Source organism: Triturus cristatus, chromosome 1_1 (assembly GCF_964204655.1).
Source record: "Triturus cristatus chromosome 1_1, aTriCri1.1, whole genome shotgun sequence".
In the NCBI taxonomy this organism is placed as follows: Eukaryota; Metazoa; Chordata; class Amphibia; order Caudata; family Salamandridae; genus Triturus; species Triturus cristatus.
In genome coordinates this window covers 59,999,548-60,018,103 of record NC_140579.1, presented here as the reverse complement: position 1 = coordinate 60,018,103, position 18,556 = coordinate 59,999,548, and the positions used below count along the sequence as shown (strand labels likewise).

The 18,556-nt window shown below is 48.5% G+C and overlaps 1 protein-coding gene across 1 annotated transcript in view; it reads left to right on the top strand.

Moving 5' to 3' along the window:
* The first annotated feature begins 521 nt into the window (after positions 1–521).
* The window catches only part of LOC146869397 (uncharacterized), a 92,697-nt gene continuing 74,662 nt past the window's right edge, over positions 522–18,556 (top strand). The window contains exon 1 of the mRNA XM_085636282.1: positions 522–766. Coding sequence (XP_085492408.1) covers positions 595–766 — 172 coding nt within the window. The 5' untranslated portion in view covers positions 522–594. The remainder of the gene's footprint in view (positions 767–18,556) is intronic.

The window sequence follows — 18,556 nt, the reverse complement described above, 5'->3', positions numbered from 1 at the left end:
AGGGAGAGATCGCTGGCCCCCCGAGGGCGGCACGGTCGCTCCATGCTGGGCTTTCCTTTTACAAATCCCTTTCAGTGGCTGTTCGTCCGTCCGGTTCGAATGAAGGCTGCGTCTTCCAGAATGCATTGATTTATAAAATGATACGCATAGATTGACAACATTTTGTTCGACGTGGAGCGAGCTAGCACGCCTGCTACATGCAAGTAAATGGGTTGCAATCGGCCGGTTGGGCTGGGGCAGAGCCAGTGAGGGGATAAGGGCGTGGCAGGCGTTGCTCCAGAATGAGGGAGAGCAGGGTACGGATCTGCCAGGGGCAGGCGGGTCTCAGAGCCGCAGGCTTCAGTCAGGCCGGACCTTGGCCCGCACTCACCTGGGCTCGTCATGCCTTTTCTGCGCTGGGTGCGCTCTCGCAGCCCGAGCGGAGCCATCCTGGAATCCGGGCCTGATAAGAGCAGTGCCCGCCCAGGACGGGTAACAAAGGTTGCCCCACGGGAACTCGAAGCCCCAGGAGGACAGCAGCCCCGAGCTCCAACGAAGGGCAGAGAAAAGCGAGATTCACTTCCGCAGCACTTCTAAGAGCCCGTGGCGTTGAAGATGCCTGGCGGGCGGCGGCCTCACCTGCTCCTGGTGTTCTGCGGCCTACTGCCCCTCGGAGGAGCTCAGTGGGGGTTCCTTTTCAAGGAAAAAGCCCCACCACCCACAGCTAAACCGCCGAGTATCGCGACATCTGCCCCAGCTTTGGAGCACCACGTCCCTGAGCCGGAAGGTGTGTCTAGCTCTGTTCGATTCATTTGCGTAGCGCTTAAATCCCCTGAACGGTGCCGAGTGAGCTTTAAACGCAACGGTACATGCCTCTAGTTCGAAACTTTATGACATGCTGACTACCATCCATTAGCGCCAGTGAGTGGGCTGTTTTCCCAACGATACAAATTGTGTGACCCTGGGCAAATACACTTCATCATCTCGTGCATGGACGAGGGACCCCTTATCTGCCCACATTGGGGAACTTAGAAATGCGCCGATTCCAAACATTAAGGAGTGTCGTCTTAGGGGGGTCTGTGGCAAGAGATGTTGTAACTTAGGGCCTCTGTTTTGAACAATTTTGAATTTAATTTCTCACTTTCCGCTAATAATTCAAATCCCATGATGGCTAACAAGGATGTGGTCCGTTGGCTTAAACTGCCGATTTTGGTGCAGGAAACCAGGGTTCGAGCCTCGAGGTCGCGTCCACATCCTGTGATTCTGGGCAAATCACTTCATCTCCCCGTGGCTGAATGTTTAATGTAAATACGGTGCTCATGTAAAGCGCTCCAATACCTTCGGGTCGTGTTCGCGCTATATAAAAGATGCAAAAAAAAATAAAAATAGAAAATGAAGTCTACGTAAATGGTCAAAACAAAGAAATATACAGACACGAGACCGAGAGAAGTTCACTTACCCAGGGACGCCTTGGAAGATGGGGGCGCTGGGCAATTCCCTCTTTGCCCGTGCCTTGAAACGTATCTGGTATTAGGCGCTGTGAACACACTGGACATTAACATGGCGAATGGCGGGAGGATTTGTTGAAAATCCGCAGCAAGGGCTAGGTGGTAAGTTGGGTTCATGGAGGCCTCTGAAGTCTTCCATCAGTGTCCTGGCAAGTTTATTCGCAGATGGTACGTGTCACTGGGGCATATGTATCAAAAAAGAGTTTTGCGATTCTCAGAGAATCGCAATTAGAGAATCACAAAATGCAATGTATGTAGGATTTGCTAAAAATTTTGCGAATCCTACATATTCCTTATTTGCGAATCGCAAATTGAGATTCGCAAATAAGGAATAACTTCCCATTCATTCCTATGGGCTAGGAGGCCCATAGGAATGAATGGGAAGACATTCTCAATTTGCGATTACCAATTAGAGCATCGCAAATTGAGAATGCAATTTCAAGGTTGCAAGGGTGCCTAAAGGACACCCTGTTGCACCCATGAAATAGGTATGTGTGCACATGTGACACACATATATGTGCGCCACATTGCACTTTGAAAAATGCACTTAAGTGCATTTTTCAAAGAAATTGCAAATTACCACCAACTTGAAGTTGGTGGTAATTTGCGATTCCTTAAGGCCAAATCGCAATTTTTCTGTGCTTCCTACATTGCATTTAAAGAATCGCAATTTCCGATTCCTGAAATGCATTCGCAAAATAGGGAATCGCAAATTTTGCGATTCCTTATTTTGCAAGTGGTTTTTTTTCATACATTGCACACAGCTAAATTGCAATCGCAAATGCTGAAATTCTCTGAATTTCAGCGTTTGCGATCGCAATTTAGCTTGATACATATGCCCCACTGTTACTTATGTGAAATTATCATAGGCCAGTATAGCAGCCTCCACGGCGAGGTTAATGAATGAATTAGCATTGGCAGCCGGTGGTACGGGGGGGGGGGGGGGGTTTGCAGTACCGCTGCCCCCACTTCATGTGTTTTGGTGTCTGAAGTTGGCATAGTAAGGGATCTTCAAGCTCGTACCACGAGAACAGAACTCTAATGAAGCCACTTGTTTTGGTTTTTGCACAGTGGAAATATTTCCCCAAGTTTCGTTAATACGCACAGTACAGGAATGGCATGGACAGCAGCAGCACAGCTACACACACACACACACACACACACGCACACGCATGCATGCATGCACGCACGCACACACACACACACACACAAGCCCCAGAAACAGCATGCAGGGCATCAATGCAAGCTTCCATCGCAAAAAGAGAACATTTACAACAAATGGCAGCAGAAGTGCAAGCTTCTGTTACACAGCAAGCAGCAGTAGTGCACATTTACTCACACACATGCGCCATAACCAGCATGTGCAGCAGAAGTGCAATCTTTTTTTTTTTTATTAAAAAAAAAATATATATATGATATGGCTGTCATTCTTGCTGTATCGGTGCTTCCCCCCGCTCCGTATCCTCTCCCCTCTCCCCCCTGAGTGGCCTCAACAAATACCTTCCTACTCCGTACATTCCTTTTTTTGTTCCAGAACACCATAATAAACTCAACCCCCATCCCTCCCTCCCCCACTCCACACTCAACCCCCACCCAATCGACTCCCCCCACAGGTCAACGTGACCAACTTTGTCGCTTGGATCAGGAGAGGTCTGTCGCCCACCCCCCCAACTATTAAACCTTCAAATTAAATTACTCTCAAATTACTCTCAAATACTCAGAAAAGAAAACTGCACACACAAAGGGAGGTAGGAAAGCCCCTTCTCTGCTTACTGTCCGCACCACTCTCCCCGCCCATCTCTGCTCAGCATTCAGCCACCTCTCCATGTTCAGTTGGCGTCTCTGCACCAGCCACCATGTCTGACACCCCCAGGTTTTCAAGGAGGTTAATGTTCTGCATAAGGGGATGTTCCCCCTCTGAATCTGTGGTGATGTCCTGGTCTGTACAGTCCGCCGACCTTAGTTGGGCTGCGTCCTCTCTCACAAGTCTCTTGTGATGCCTTCACCGCTGCGATGTGCTCTCAGAGTCTGACGCTCTCGGGGTCCTGCCCGTGGTCCCCCTGGTGTCGTATGGAGTCGTCCTAATGAGGACTCTCTGGGATGTCTCTCCATTTCTCCATTCCGGCCTCTGCGTCCGGGGCCTGTTACTGCGTCCGCTCAGGGCCTTCACACTGGGTGATCGCTGAGTCCCCAAGGGTCGAAGCACCAGGCGTTCCTCAATCCAGTGCCAAGCCTCCTCCGGTGTCGTAAAGAACATTGTCTTGGCCTGATATATCACCTTCAGCTTTGCCGGGAAAAGGAGCATGTCGGTAATTTGCATCTGCCTCAACTTATCTTTGACCGAGTCGAACATTTTATGCTGTTTCTGGACTTCCCGCGAGTAATCCGGGAACACCATGATTTTAGCATTGTGTAGCCTGATTTCCCCCTTCTTTCAAATACCTTGAAGGACAAGGTCACGGTCTTGGTAGTTGAGAAACTTCGCAATCAACGGTCTTGGCATTTCCCCTACCGGCGGCCGAACCCCCGGGATACGGTGAGCCCTCTCAATGATGAAGCACTGCGAAAAGTGTGTGTTAGGCAGGGTGTCTAGTATCCACTTTTTCAGGAAGGCACTGGCGTTCGTCCCGACGTTTTCCGGAAAACTGATAAAGTGGAGGTTGTTCCTTCTTGCCCTGTTTTCCGCATCATCCACTCTCCACAGTACCTCCTTCATGGCGGTCTTCAGCTCTGTAACCTCCTTCCGAAGAGTTTGCGTAGTGTCCTCCACCTCTGATATTCTGTGCTCTGCCTGTGTGACTTTTTCTGACACATTCCATAAGTCCTGACGGAGTAAGTTGACATCAATCTTGATGCCGTCAATTTTACCTTCAGGTGCCTCCCTGGAGGAGCGGATGGCCTGAAGGAGAACATTATTGTCCGGCACATCCATGGTGGTCACTGTGGGGGCCTATGTCCCCGGCAGGGGTTTATCAAATGTATCCAATTTCCCCTGCTTCTTCGTTTTTGTGTCCTTGTCACACGCCATAGTGATCCCCTTCCTTTGTGCCTGGGTTTCGTGGCTGAACCACTGGATTCCCTCCGTCCTGTGTTAGGGGATTTGCTGTGTCAGTGTAATATGTCTCTTAAGGCGCTATTGTTGCACCTACGGGCCAGCCACCGTGCACCTCGGGCCTCCCCGTGATGTCTCTCAGATCCTATGCCCCTTCACTGGTACCGTCCCGGCTGCAAGCTCCTCTGCCGTCGTTCGTCAAGTAGGCTATTCTCCTCCGCCTGCACCGAGACGGTCAGGCCCCACAGGCCCTGTGTGCGCTCCCGCCGGTGCCTCGCTCCTCTCCCCTGGTGTTGTGCATGGACTGCCCCATGCCGCCAGGTGTCGCCCTGGCAGATGTCAGGTGCCCCCTCGATGTCAGGTATCAGCAGCACTCTCCTGGGGTTGCGGGTCAGCCCCACCACTTCTTCAGGCCCATCTGGCTCACACAGGCACGGCACTATGCAGGCTCACCTGTCTCGGCTCGACGCCGGATTGCGCCCTGTTAGCACCCAGTGGCCTCTCCTTGGGCACCAGCCGGACCACAGCATGCCGGTCCTAGCGCCCGCCTACCACCTCCTCCTCCGGTGTCCCCCGTGCACCACTCGGTCTACCCGTCACTGGCCGGACTCCGTCGCCACTATCCCCCACCTCCAGCATCGCCAACAGTTATCACATCAGCCCGCTAGTCCAGAAAGGTGATAGGGGTCTGGGGGAGCAGGCGGCACAGCTCCGGCAGCCCTCCAAACAGGCCGCCTCTCCAGGATCTCAGTCTTTCCCCACCAGTCGCCTCACAAACAGTCACTGCATCGGCCAGGGGAGGAGGGGAAGGAGAACGAAGGTCCCACCTCTCACCCCCAGTGGTCCAGCCGTCCCGGGCTCACCAGCAATCCTTGCCTCCCGCTTCAAACATCCACAGAGGCAGCCGGACTTCTGATATGTTGGGAAGGGCAGGAAGAGAGGAGGGCGCGGCACCGCCTACCCCTTGTGTGCCGCTGGCAGCCGCCGCACCGCTGCTGTCCCCTCCGTCAGCCTCCACCTGTGCCTCGGACGTCCTGGCGGGCGGAGGGCCAGGGGGAAGAAATAGACATGGCTCCGTTGGTCCCTCGAATGTCCTCTGCTCCACGTTGTCCTCCCGGGGGACACAGCGCAGCTCCTCACCCTCCGGCGCGGATCTCTGCCAGGTTTTCCGACTACGGCGCCTCCTCCGCTACCATCTTGCCTTCCCTTAACCCCTTCGCTGCCAGGCCTTTTCCCCTCCTGTGCCACGCCCTTTTTTGGCTATTTGGGGTAGTGCGCGCTGAGGCCCCTGTAACTTTTTGACCACATAAGGTATCCAAGCCAAATTTGCGTCCTTTTCTTCCAACATCATGGGGATTCTAAAGGTACTCGAGGTTTGTGGATTCTCCTAGAGGGGTCACAGAAATGAGCCAAAATACAGCAACATTTTGTTTTTTTTCCGGAAAACTTGGAAAAACGGGCTGCAAATGAAAGCATCTGGGTTTTTCCCTGCAAATGTTATCAAAAAAGGGTTTGTGGGGTTGAAATCACAATTTCCCCAGCTTTTCGGGGATACCAGACTTTTGTCAGAAACCCAACATTTTTTACACAGTTTTGGCATTTTTCTGGGACATAGCTTAATTTTGCTATTTTTTGTGCTTTTGACCTCCTTCCAGTTAGAGGCAGAAATGGGTACAAAAGCAATAATGGATCCTGGAAAGCTATACATTTTCAAGAAGAAGACAAAATTCCGAATTCAGCAATGGGTCATTTGTGTAGATCCATCAAGGTTTTTTTTTTATAGAAACTAACAGTTAAATATAGGATAAATTGAAAATTAGTTGAAAAAAACAGCCTTTTGTGTCAATGTTTTCACCTTTAACTTCTTCTAATTATGACAGCTCTTTGAAAGCAATATACCATTACATCCGCTGGACTTTACTGGTTGTGGGGATATATAGGACTTGTAGGTTCACCAAGAACCCGACGAACCCAGAGCCAAAAACTGAGCAGCAACTTGCAATGGTTTTTTATTATGTACCGGGTATATAGTAATTATTCTGTAAAAATGTGTACATGGAAAAATTGGTATGAAAGACACCTATGTATTTCTGAAATGGGAACAAAATATAGAGTTTAGAAACAGTAGATATTTGCACATTTCTGAAATTGGGAATACTCATACTAGCATGAGAATTATCAGTCATTTTTTAGAATGACTTCTTTTATACACAATATCTTTCATTTGAAAGGCAGAAATGCATCGAAAGTCAATAGATAATAACAGTTCCTTTACAAATCTGAATTACCCTAAGTCTCCCGATAAAAATGGTACCTCACTTGTGTGGGTAGGCATAGTGCCTGCGACAGGAAACGGCACAAAACGCAACGTGGTCACACCTCAATTTCGCAGTGAAAAATTACCCTTTTTTGGCAAAATGTCTAGCTGTAGTTTTTGAACCCTAGCTCTGCGGGCACCTTGGGAAACCTAGCAAACCTATACATTTTTGAAAACTAGACACCCAGGGGAATCCAGGATGGGGTGACTTGACTGCCTCCCACCAGGGTCTGTTACCCAGAATCCCTTGCAGACCTAAAAAATTGACAAAAAAAACACATTTTCCCCACATTTCTGTGGTGGAAAGTTCCGGAATCTGCGTGGATCCACAAATTTCCACCCACCCCGCGTTCCCCAAAGTTTTACGAGAAAAATGGTACCTCACTTGTGTGGGTCGGCCTAGTGCCCGCGACAGGAAACGGCGCAAAACGCAACGTGGTCACACCTCAATATCGCAGTGAAAATTTACCCTTTTTTGGCAAAGTGCCTAGCTCTAGTTTTTTAACCCTAGCTCTGCGGGCACCTTGGGAAACCTAGCAAACCTATACATTTTTGAAAACTAGACACCCAGGGGAATCCTGGATGGGGTGACTTGACTGCCTCCCACCAGGGTCTGTTACCCAGAATCCCTTGCAAACCTAAAAAATTGTCCAAAAAAACACATTTTCCCCACATTTCTGTGGTGGAAAGTTCCGGAATCTGCGTGGATCCACAAATTTCCACCCACCCTGCGTTCCCCAAAGTCTTACGAGAAAAACGGTACCTCACTTGTGTGGGTCGTCCTAGTGCCCGCAACAGGCAAGGGCCCAAAACGTATTGAGGCGACATGAAAATTGCCTACCTCAAAACGATCTGGTTTTGCAAGGGGGGTCACCTGGGTTTTTGGCCCGGTGCTCGGCGGCCACCTAGGGGAACCTACCAAACCCACACATTTCTGAAAACTAGACACCCGGGGGATTCCAGGGAGGTATGGCTTGCATGGATCCCCCAACGTTTCCTTACCCAGAATGCCCTGCAAACCTCAAATTTAGCTGAAAAAATCACCCTTTTCACACATTTTTGTGTGAGAAAGTTGAGGCATCACCGGGCTGACACAAATTTCCTACCACCCAGCGTTCCCCCGGGTCTCCCGATAAAAACGGTGCCTCACTCGTGTGGGAGGCCCAAGTACCCGCGACAGGCAAGGCCCCAAAACATATTGAGGCGACATGAAAATTGCCTACCTCAAAACGACCTGGTTTTGCAAGGGGGGTCACCTGGGTTTTTGGCCCGGTGCTCGGCGGCCACTTAGGGGAACCTACCAAACCCACACATTTCTGAAAACTAGACACCCGAGTGATTCCAGGGAGGTATGGCTGCATGGATCCCCCAACGTTTCCTTACCCAGAATGCCCTGCAAACCTCAAATTTAGCTGAAAAAATCACCTTTTTCACACATTTTTGTGTGGGAAAGTTGAGGCATCACCGGGCTGACATAAATTTCCTACCACCCAGCGTTCCCCCGGGTCTCCCAATAAAAACGGTGCCTCACTCGTGTGGGAGGCCCAAGTACCCGCGACAGGCAAGGGCCCAAAACATTGAGGCGACGTGAAAAATGGCTACATCAAAACGACCTGGTTTTGCAAGGGGGGTCACCTGGGTTTTTGGCCCGGTGCTCGGCGGCCAATTAGGGGAACCTACCAAACCCACACATTTCTGAAAACTAGACACCCGGGGGATTCCAGGGAGGTATGGCTGCATGGATCCCCCAACGTTTCCTTACCCAGAATGCCCTGCAAACCTCAAATTTAGCTGAAAAAAATCACCTTTTTCACACATTTTTGTGTGGGAAAGTTGAGGCATCACCGGGCTGACATAAATTTCCTACCACCCAGCGTTCCCCCGGGTCTCCCAATAAAAACGGTGCCTCACTCGTGTGGGAGGCCCAAGTACCCGCGACAGGCAAGGGCCCAAAACATATTGAGGCGACATGAAAATTGGCTACATCAAAACGACCTGGTTTTGCAAGGGGGGTCACCTGGGTTTTTGACCGGTGCTCGGCGGCCACCTAGGGGAACCTACCAAACCCACACATTTCTGAAAACTAGACACCTGGGGGATTCCAGGGAGATATGGTTTGCGTGGATCCCCCAACGTTTCCTTACCCAGAATGCCCTGCAAACCTCAAATTTAGCTGAAACAAAATCACCTTTTTCACACATTTTTGTGTGGGAAAGTTGTGGCATCACCGGGCTGAAACAAATTTCCTACCACCCAGCGTTCCCCCGGGTCTCCCGATAAAAATGGTGCCTCACTCGTGTGTGAGGCCCAAGTACCCGCGACAGGCAAGGGTCCAAAACGTTTTGGACACATTTTTAGGTTTGCAATGGATTCTGGGTAACAGAACCTGGTGAGAGCCAGTCAAGTCACCCCATCCTGGATTCTCCTCGGTGTCTAGTTTTAAAAAATGTACAGGTTTGCTAGGTTTGCCTAGTTGCCAACTGCGCTAGGGCCCAAAATCCACAGGTATGCACAATGCTAAAAAAAAGGCGGCGCCCAGTGGGCTTTCTGCCGCCCTGGGGGGGAATCGGGGAAGGGGGTTTCATCCCGATATGCCCCTAAAGGGGCAGGAAGACTGTGGCTATTTTTGGTGGGGGTGGGGGCATTGGTATGACCATTTTGGGCAACCCCCACCCACACGCATAAAAAAGCCTGCGTACTCGCTGGCGCCTATTGGGCTTTCTGCCCCCCAGGGGGCAGATCAGGGGCCGCTGCCGCCAACTACCCTCCCAGGGGGGCGGAAAGACTGGAGTTTCTCTGGGGGTAGGGTGGGGGTATTGTCATGCCCATTTTGGGGAGCCCCTACCCCTACACTAATAAAACAATAAAATCTATGGTTTCTAGTGGGCTTTCTGCGCCCCCCAGGGGGGCCAGATTGGGGGCTACAGCTCCCATCTGCCTCCTAGGGGGCAGAAAGACTGTCATTTTTGTGGGGAGGGAGGGTGGGGGCATTGGCCGTTTTGGGCAGCCCCCACCTCTATTTTTTTTATTATTTTTTATTCCCTGGTGTCTAGTGGACTTTCTGCCCCCCGGGGGGGCAGATTGGGGGCCGATGCCCCATCTGCCCCCCAGGGAGGGCAGAAAGGCTGTAATGGTGGCGGGTGGGTGGGGGCATTGGCGTGCCCGTTGCGGGCAGCCCCCACCCTAAAAAAAAAGTAAAAACGAATCCCTGGTACTTAGTGGCCTTAATGCCCCCCGAAGGGGCAGATTAGGGGCCATTGCCCCATCTGCCCCCCGGGGGGGCAGAACGACTGTAGTAATTGGGGGGTGGGGTGGGGGCATGGGCCTGCCCGTTTTGGGCAGCCCCCACCTCTTTCTTTTTTTTTTTTAATTCCCTGGTGTCTAGTGGGCTTTCTGCCCCCCCCGGGGGGGCAGATTGGGTGCCGATGCCCCATCTGCCCCCCAGGGGGGGCAGAAAGGCTGCAATGGTGGCGGGTGGGTGGGGTCATTGGCGTGCCTGTTGCTGGCAGCCCCCACCCTAAAAAAAAGTAAAGACGAATCCCTGGTAGTTAGTGGGCTTTCTGCTCCCCCGAAGGGGCAGATTAGGGGCCAATGCCCCATCTGCCCGCCGGGGGGCAGAAAGACTGTAGTAATTGGGGGGTGGGGTGGGGGCATGGGCCTGCCCATTTTGGGCAGCCCCACCCCTATTTTGATTTTGATAAAAAAAAGTCCCTCGGGTCTAGTGGGCTTTTTGCCCCCCCGGGGGGGCAGATTGGGGGCAAAAAGACTAAATTGCGCCAAAGGTTCATGGGGGGAGCAAAGGCCCTTGCCCAAGGGGCCGCTCCCCCCTCCCTGGTGTCTAGTGGGTGGATCCCTGCTTGGGGATCGCCCTCCTGTGGTGATCCCCAAGCAGGGATCCACTGGGGAGGGGTACCATTGGAAAGGGGAGATTCTCCCCTTTCCAACGATACCTCGCCCGTCTTTCTACGTGCTCAGGGGGCTGAGATTAGGCCTGGGCAAAAATTTCGTTCCGTTCGCGGAAATTGCGATAATTTGACATTTTTGCGTTCCGCGGAGAGCGCGAAAATGTCAAAAATTCCGGTTTCCGCAGCTTGGCGATAATTTGTTTCTTGCTCGCGCTGTAAAATGATACATTCTCGCGCGCGCGCGATCGCCTTACCTGAATCCCTGCGTTCGCCGACAAGTTTTCTTGATCCGGTCGCGTTCTCCATGAGATGTTGTATTGTTTTTAGCCATTTGCGCTGTCTCGCGACAGTTCGCGCCCGCAGTGACGTCATGCGTCGCGCGATCACGTCTTTCTTCTCGCGATCATGCACCGCGAGAACAACTCAAAACAAGATGGCCGCGCCCGCAAGCAACCACATGGGTAAGTTGGCGACCCGCAACCATGCAGAAAATCTCGCGAACATGCCGGAAAAAAACTTCCGCATCTTCGCGATACTTCTGCTTGTTTGCGATAATTTTAAACATTCTCGCGATAATTTGCGAAGGTTAATTCCGCAAATTCCGCCCACCCCTAGCTGAGATAGCCCCCTGAGCACGTAGAAAGTGAAACTGAAATGAGCCTCTTGGCTCATTTCAGTTTCACTTTTACTGTAATGACGTCGGCGCGACGTGCGCGCAGATTGTCATTACAGTGAAAGGGGGGGGGGCTCGGGAGATGGGGAAGCTCTTCCCCAGCTCCCGAGGCTATTTGGATTGAAAGGGAATGCCTCATGGCGAGCTGGACTCGTCATGGGCACAGCGCGACTGTGCTCCATGACGAGTCCAGCTCGTCATGGGCACAGAAGGGGTTAAGGGTCTGCTCCTCTCATCGAGTCTCCGGCGCCTCGGCGTCGGAGGAGGCCCCGATGACCCAAACCTTGTCTCGCGCGATGCTCCCCACTATCTCTCGCAGGGGTGCATGGTCGTGGGCCGTTTGAGAGCTCAGGATATCGTCAGGATCACTCGTGGGCTTGGAGAGCTACGGCAGGACACGTCTAGTCCGCCATGCTGCTTAGCCAGCAGAAGTGCAATCTTGTGTTACACAGCAAGCAGCGCAGCAGTGGTGCACATTCACTCTCACACACACACACACACACACCATAACCAGCATGTGTAAGAGCAGTGCAATCTTGTGTTACACAGCAAGCAGCACTGGAGCAGTGGTGCACATTCACACACACACACACACACACACACACCATGACCAGCATGTGCAGCAGCAGTGTAAGCTTGTGTTACACAACAAGCAGCACTGCAGCAGTGGTGCGCATTCACTCACACACACACCATAACCAGCATGTGCAGCAGCAGTGCAAGCTTCTGTTACTTACAAGCAGCACCAGTGCACTCTTACACACACACACACACACACACCCACACACACACTCACAAGCATACACATGGATACACACACACACACACACACACACGAGCACCAGAACAGCATGTGTTGTAGCTTCCATTGAACAAAGAGAGCGTTTACAGCATGTCCAGCAACATTGCAAGCTTCTTTCACATGTAGACAGCATTTACAGTACAGACAGCAGGAGTTCAAGCTTCTATCACATGTAGAGAACATTTAGTGCAAGCAGCAGGAGTGCAAGCTTCTATCACATGTAGAGAACATTTACAGTACAAGCAGCAGTAGTGCAACCTTCCATTTATTTACAGACACATACCCATACCTCAGAAACAGCAAACTTCTGTCACACGTACAGAACATTTACAGTGCAGGCAGCAGCAGTGCAAGCTTCTATCACATGTAGAGAAAATTTACAGTCCAAGCTTCTATCACATGTAGAGAACAATTACAATACAGGCAGCAGCAGTGCAAGCTTCTATCACATGTAGAGAACATTTACAGTACAGGCAACAGGAGTTCAATCTTCTATCACATACAGAGAACATTTACAATACAGGCAGCAGGAGTTCAAGATTCTATCACTTGTAGATAACAATTACGGTACAGACAGCAGCAGTGCAAGCTTCCATTTATTTACACACACCCATTCCCCAGAAACAGCATATGCAGTAGCAGCACCAGCTTCTATCACATGTAGAGAGCATTTACAATACAGGCAACATGAGTGCAAGCTTCTATCACATGTAGAGAACATTTACAGTACAGGCAGCAGGAGTTCAAGCTTCTATCACATATGGAGAACATTAACAGTACAGGCAGTAGGAATTCAAGCTTCTATCACACGTAGAGAACATTTACAGTGCAGGCAGCAGGAGTGCAAGCTTCTATCACATGTAGAGAACATTTACAGTACAGGCAGCAGCAGTGCAATCTTCCATTTATTTACACACACCCATTCCCCAGAAACAGCATATGCAGTAGCAGCACAAGCTTATATCACATGTAGAGAAAATTTACAGTACAGGCAACAGGAGTGCAAGCTTCTATCACATGTAGAGAACATTTACAGTACAGGTAGCAGGAATTCAAGCTTCTATCATATATGGAGAACATTTACAGTACAGGCAGTAGGAGTTCAAGCTTCTATCACTTGTAGAGAACATTTACAGTACAGGCAGCAGGAGTTCAAGCTTCTATCACATCTAGAGACAGTGCAGGCAGCAGGAGTGAAACCTTCTAGCACATGTAGAGAACATTTACAGTACAGGCCTCAGCAGTGCAAGCTTCCATTTATTTTCAGACACACGCACATACCCCAGAACCAGCATATGCAGTAGCAGTACAAGCTTCTCTCACATGTAGATAACATATACAGTGTAGGCAGTAGCAGTGCACGCTTCTATCACATATAGAGAACATTTACAGTGCAGGCAGGAGCAGTGCAAGCTTCTATCAGATGTAGATAACATTTACAGTGCAGGCAACAGTAGTGTAAGCTTCCATTTATTTAGACACACACACCCATACCCCAGCAACAGTATATGCAGTAGCAGTACAAGCTATTACATGTAAAGAGCATTTACAGTGCAGGTAGTAAACGCTCCAGCTAGATGTTTAAGAAGTGGCATCTGAAGGATTTGGGGGGCCCAGGGCAAGACCTATTTTGGGGCTGAACTATGGAATAACATTGAATTCTGTTACTCAGGTTCTTGTTAATTCAAGCCTACATGATGCCAAGCAGTGCTAAATTACATGCTAAACTTTAACAAGGTCACCAAAACCAGTTGAAATATGTCTTGCCACGGACACTAGGTAGGTTGAGTCAGAAATTGAGGGAGGGAGGGAGAGAGGTGTAAATAGCCAAATAGGATACACAGAGGTCAAATAGAGAGAAAGTTCACTTTTCCAGGTGGCACATTGGAAGGTAGGGGCCCTGGGCACTTTTCCTGTGCCTTAAAACGTCTCTGCTTTTAAATCTCTTTCTCACCACCTCACCTGGAGTGCTGCTAGTTTAGAGGTCACCTCTAAGCTATTGTGCCCAGTTGGCAGGCCTTATCTGAGTGCTGTATCCAATTCTGAAGGTTTCATCTGGAGTTTGTGGACAGGTCTGAAGACAGAGGCTGCTTGACTGTTATTCATGAAAGATTATAGGATGCTGTGGGAGTTGGAGATGGAGTATTTCAGAGTAACAAGCAAAGAAAACTGTGAGTCTAAAATAGTCAAGTGACCTTGAAAGTACTACACTACAAGTACTACATCAAGTCTGAATGTTAACACAAAAAATATCACACTGGATATGTGTATGCATAGAGAGTCTGTGTATGTATAAAAGATTCCAATCACCCACTAGAAGTGGCTCGCTTCATCATTTGGGAACCCAGGGACTTACCAGAGAACCATCCACTACCAGATGAACGTAGATACAGGTTCAAAGGGTGTCCCGGATGCAACTATAAGTATGTTGCTTGAGTGGAAGGAACCAAAATTCAAGATGGTGCGGGGTGATGTATGCAGTGCGAGTGATGAAAAAAAGTGTGATGAATAAAATTGGTTAACAAGGCACAAAGAAATTTTATGTGGGTGCTACCTTGATGCCAAATTAAAACAGTGCTATAACAGTTTAAACAAATAACTGTGTTGAAAAACTGGTCTACATGTTTCAGCTAATGGATAGATTATACCCCAGCTTTCGTCAGGACCATAAAAAGCTACTGCAATTTTATAAGTGAATAACAGGTAAATCATACAACCTGAACCTGTGATAGGTATAGGAGAAATTACCTGTAAAGGTTGAAACAAACAACGTGAGAGGTCAACGACAAGAGTGCAGCGACATAATTAGGTCACAAGACGCATAAGAAAAGTCTTTCAATTATGCAAAATACTTATTAGTATAATCAAACAACTGTACAATCACCACATCAAATGATTGAAATGCTAGTTATTTGTCACTTACCCGAAAAATTCTGGGTATGTGCCTCGCCTCACCTGGCAACTGCTCAGGCTGAGGAGGCACCGCTCTAGGAAATAGATAAAAGGTATTGTATAATCTAACAATTAATGCTGTGAGTCAAACAATACTTAATACATGAAAACGCATTTCTTTAAAACCAAAGCAGGGAAGAAAAAACACGGGAGTCTGGCTGCCGAGAAGGCTATGCCTCTGTGTAGACGTGTACTGATCTTGTTGTAAGTCATACCTACGCCTCAACGATGGCTATTCGAGGACATGGGCATAGAATACTATTTAACTGTACTCTAAGAGTATATGTAGTAATAAGGGCTTATCGCATTTGATCATAATGGCTCGTGTGAGCAGTGCCATCTCTCGTGCTCACGATGCCAAGAAAAACACCACATTGTGCTAGCTGTTGTGCCGTGCTAGACCACATGCGTGGTGACTGATATAATCAACAAGGATATGCCATGCAGGTATACTAATGCCAAACAAATAGCCTTTTTCAAAAAAACTTGTTTCAACATAGAGATTAAGTACACGACTCTGTCTGCTCTCAGTCGGTAAAAAATAGCAGATAACGAAACCCGCTAATGGAGCAGAAAACGTGCCTCATTTAAGACAGAAGTCCGTTGTTTAAAGAGTCGGAACAAAAGGTGTGCGCATCAGTTCTTACCTATCCGTCGGTACCTCGTACGGCTGCCGAGCCAGAAGGGGAGGTACTCGACCATGGTGGTGTTGGCCATTTATAAAACGGGAACCCATAGTGTTGGTTCGACATAGGAGGAAAGGCGCAAAGTGATGACATAGGGACGTCGTCACGTGTAGCCTAAGCTAACATGGGAAATGTAGTCTTTCCATACAGAAGGTGCAGGTAACCAATCAGATTGTTAAAACTCATACGCAAACACGAGGATTGGCCAGAGGGGCAACAGTAAAGGACATGTATTCATATCATTTGGGGCCCCAAGACAATTAGCGACCACTAGAGAATGTTTTGAATACGTGAACTTACGGTATCGAAAACAATTGTGATTGCGTGAGAATTGCGGATAAAGAGCAAATAACAAACTGTGGCTCGCCATCCACTCAAAGATGTTATGCAACCTCCTACCAGCTTATCACAGCGATGTCCATGGTATCTGATCATTTAGTCCCTGGACATCGCTCTTAAGTTTGAAACCCCATTTCTGCTCTCGGAGGAAGAGAAATTTTTTATATCAGTAATGTGCAGTGGAATGAAAGGTTGTTCCAGGATGAGCCATCTCAATTCCTCAGGTTTGTGATTCAGAGCAAGAAAATGACTGGTTAATCTGGTGGCTTGTTTGTTGCGTCTTATAGTACTCTTGTGTTCACCGATACGGATTTTAATCTTACGTGTTGTCATCCCTACATATCGAAGTGAACAAGGGCATGTTATTTGATAAATCACTTTCTCTGAGTTGCAATTCGTGTGTTTCCGTAAAATCCATGGTTTGTCTAACCCCAAATCAACCGATTTGGTTTGTTGAGTCTGTGGGCATGCTGAACAAGAGCCACACGGATAGTGGCCCTGTATGGGTGGTAAGTCCCATAATGTTAATGCTTTCATGCCTTGTTTGACTTTGGGTCTTGTATGAATGAGGTTGTCACGCAAACTGGCTCCTCGCTTGAAGGAAAACAAGGGGAGTGGAATGTTGTCATTTCCAACATTAAGAATGTGCCAGTGTTTGCGTACTGACTTCTGTACATTGTTGGATAATGTACTGAAGGTAGTGACTAAGGTCATTCTTGTCAGTGGTACCTTAGGACCCGGAGGTTCAAGAAGGGCGTCTCTGTTATTGTTGGTCGCCCGTTTGTAAGCTTGTTTTTCCAAGTGGGTCGGGTATTGTCTGGCTTTCAATTGTTTAGAAAGTTCATCAGCGTGAGATGGGAAGCTATCTTTCGTAGAGCAGTTCCTGCGAATACGCAGGAACTGTCCCACTGGCAGATTTTGTCGGAGAGATTTGGGGTGATGACTGTGAAAGCTCAGAAGAGAATTCTTAGTCTGAGGTTTTTTGTACAATTCACTGCCCAAAGTACCCGATGTAGGGTAGATCATGATATCTAGGAATGGAAGTCTGGCCTTGTCATGCGTGACGGTAAATTTAAAAAAATTGTTTTGAGAATTTAACCAAGAGTGAAAATCCAGAAGGGTGGCCACGGTGCCATGCCAGACCACCAAGATATCGTCTATGTATCTCTTCCAGCAAGCAATCTGCCCTCGAAAAGGATTCTGGTCAGTGAGAACAATATCCTGTTCGAAACAGTGAACATAGAGATTGACCAGACTGGGAGCAAAAATGCTCCCCATTGATGTACCGGAGACTTGGAGAAAGATGGTTTCTTCAAATCTGAAGAAATTCTCCGTCATCGCCAGTCTGGCACATTCCATGATAAAGTGTGTCGGTGTTATGGTATCACGGTCTCTATTGTCCAGGAGACCCCTGATGGCTTCCAGAGTCTCTTCTTGGGGAATGCAAGTGTACAGCGATTCAACATCGAAACTGACCAGAAGGTCAGTCTCGATGTTGAAAGCAATCAGTGGTAATAGTCGTAAGACATCTTTGGTGTCTTGAAGGAAGGTGGGCATTTCTCTAACCATAGGTCTTAGAAAGAAATCGACAAAGGTGGATAAAGGTTCCAGAAGTGAACCAATGCCTGATATGATAGGGCGACCGGGTGGTGGTCTAGTTATTTTGTGTATTTTTGGCAGTATGTAAAAATACGGCATAATCGGAAATTTGGTGATGAGAAACTCAGATTCTTGCGAAGTAATCCAGCCTGACTCTCTAGCTTCATTAACAAGATCGTGAATTTCGATAGACAATCTTGTTGTAGGATCCTCTACAAGAGCCCGGTATGATTTAGTGTCATTTAGTTGTCTTAGGCACTCATCTCGATAGGTGACAGTGTCCAAGATGACAATAGCACCGCCTTTGTCGGCGGGCTTGATAGTGATACTATCGTCATTCTGGAGTGTTTTCAAAGCCTGTTTCTCAATGCTAGATAGATTCTGATATACTCGATCACTCTTAGAATCGAGTAGAGTGATATCATGTATAACCGCTTGTTCAAAGACTTTCACCTGGTCAGGTGTAAGATGAGCAGGTGGATTGAAATTGGAAGGTGGTCTTAAACCAGTGTTAGAAAAATACATAGGGTCAGATGTATCTGTAACCATTGGGTCTTTGTTTTTAAAGAAAAAATGTAGACGTATTTTTCTGAATTTTTTTTCAATTTCTTGTCTCAACTGGAAGGGATCACCTACATTAGTAGGTACAAATCCTAGACCCCTATTAAGAACATTAAGTTCTACTGTAGTGAGTGTCCTCTGACTTAGATTCACAACTAAGTCGTCGTATCTGTACTCTGCCCT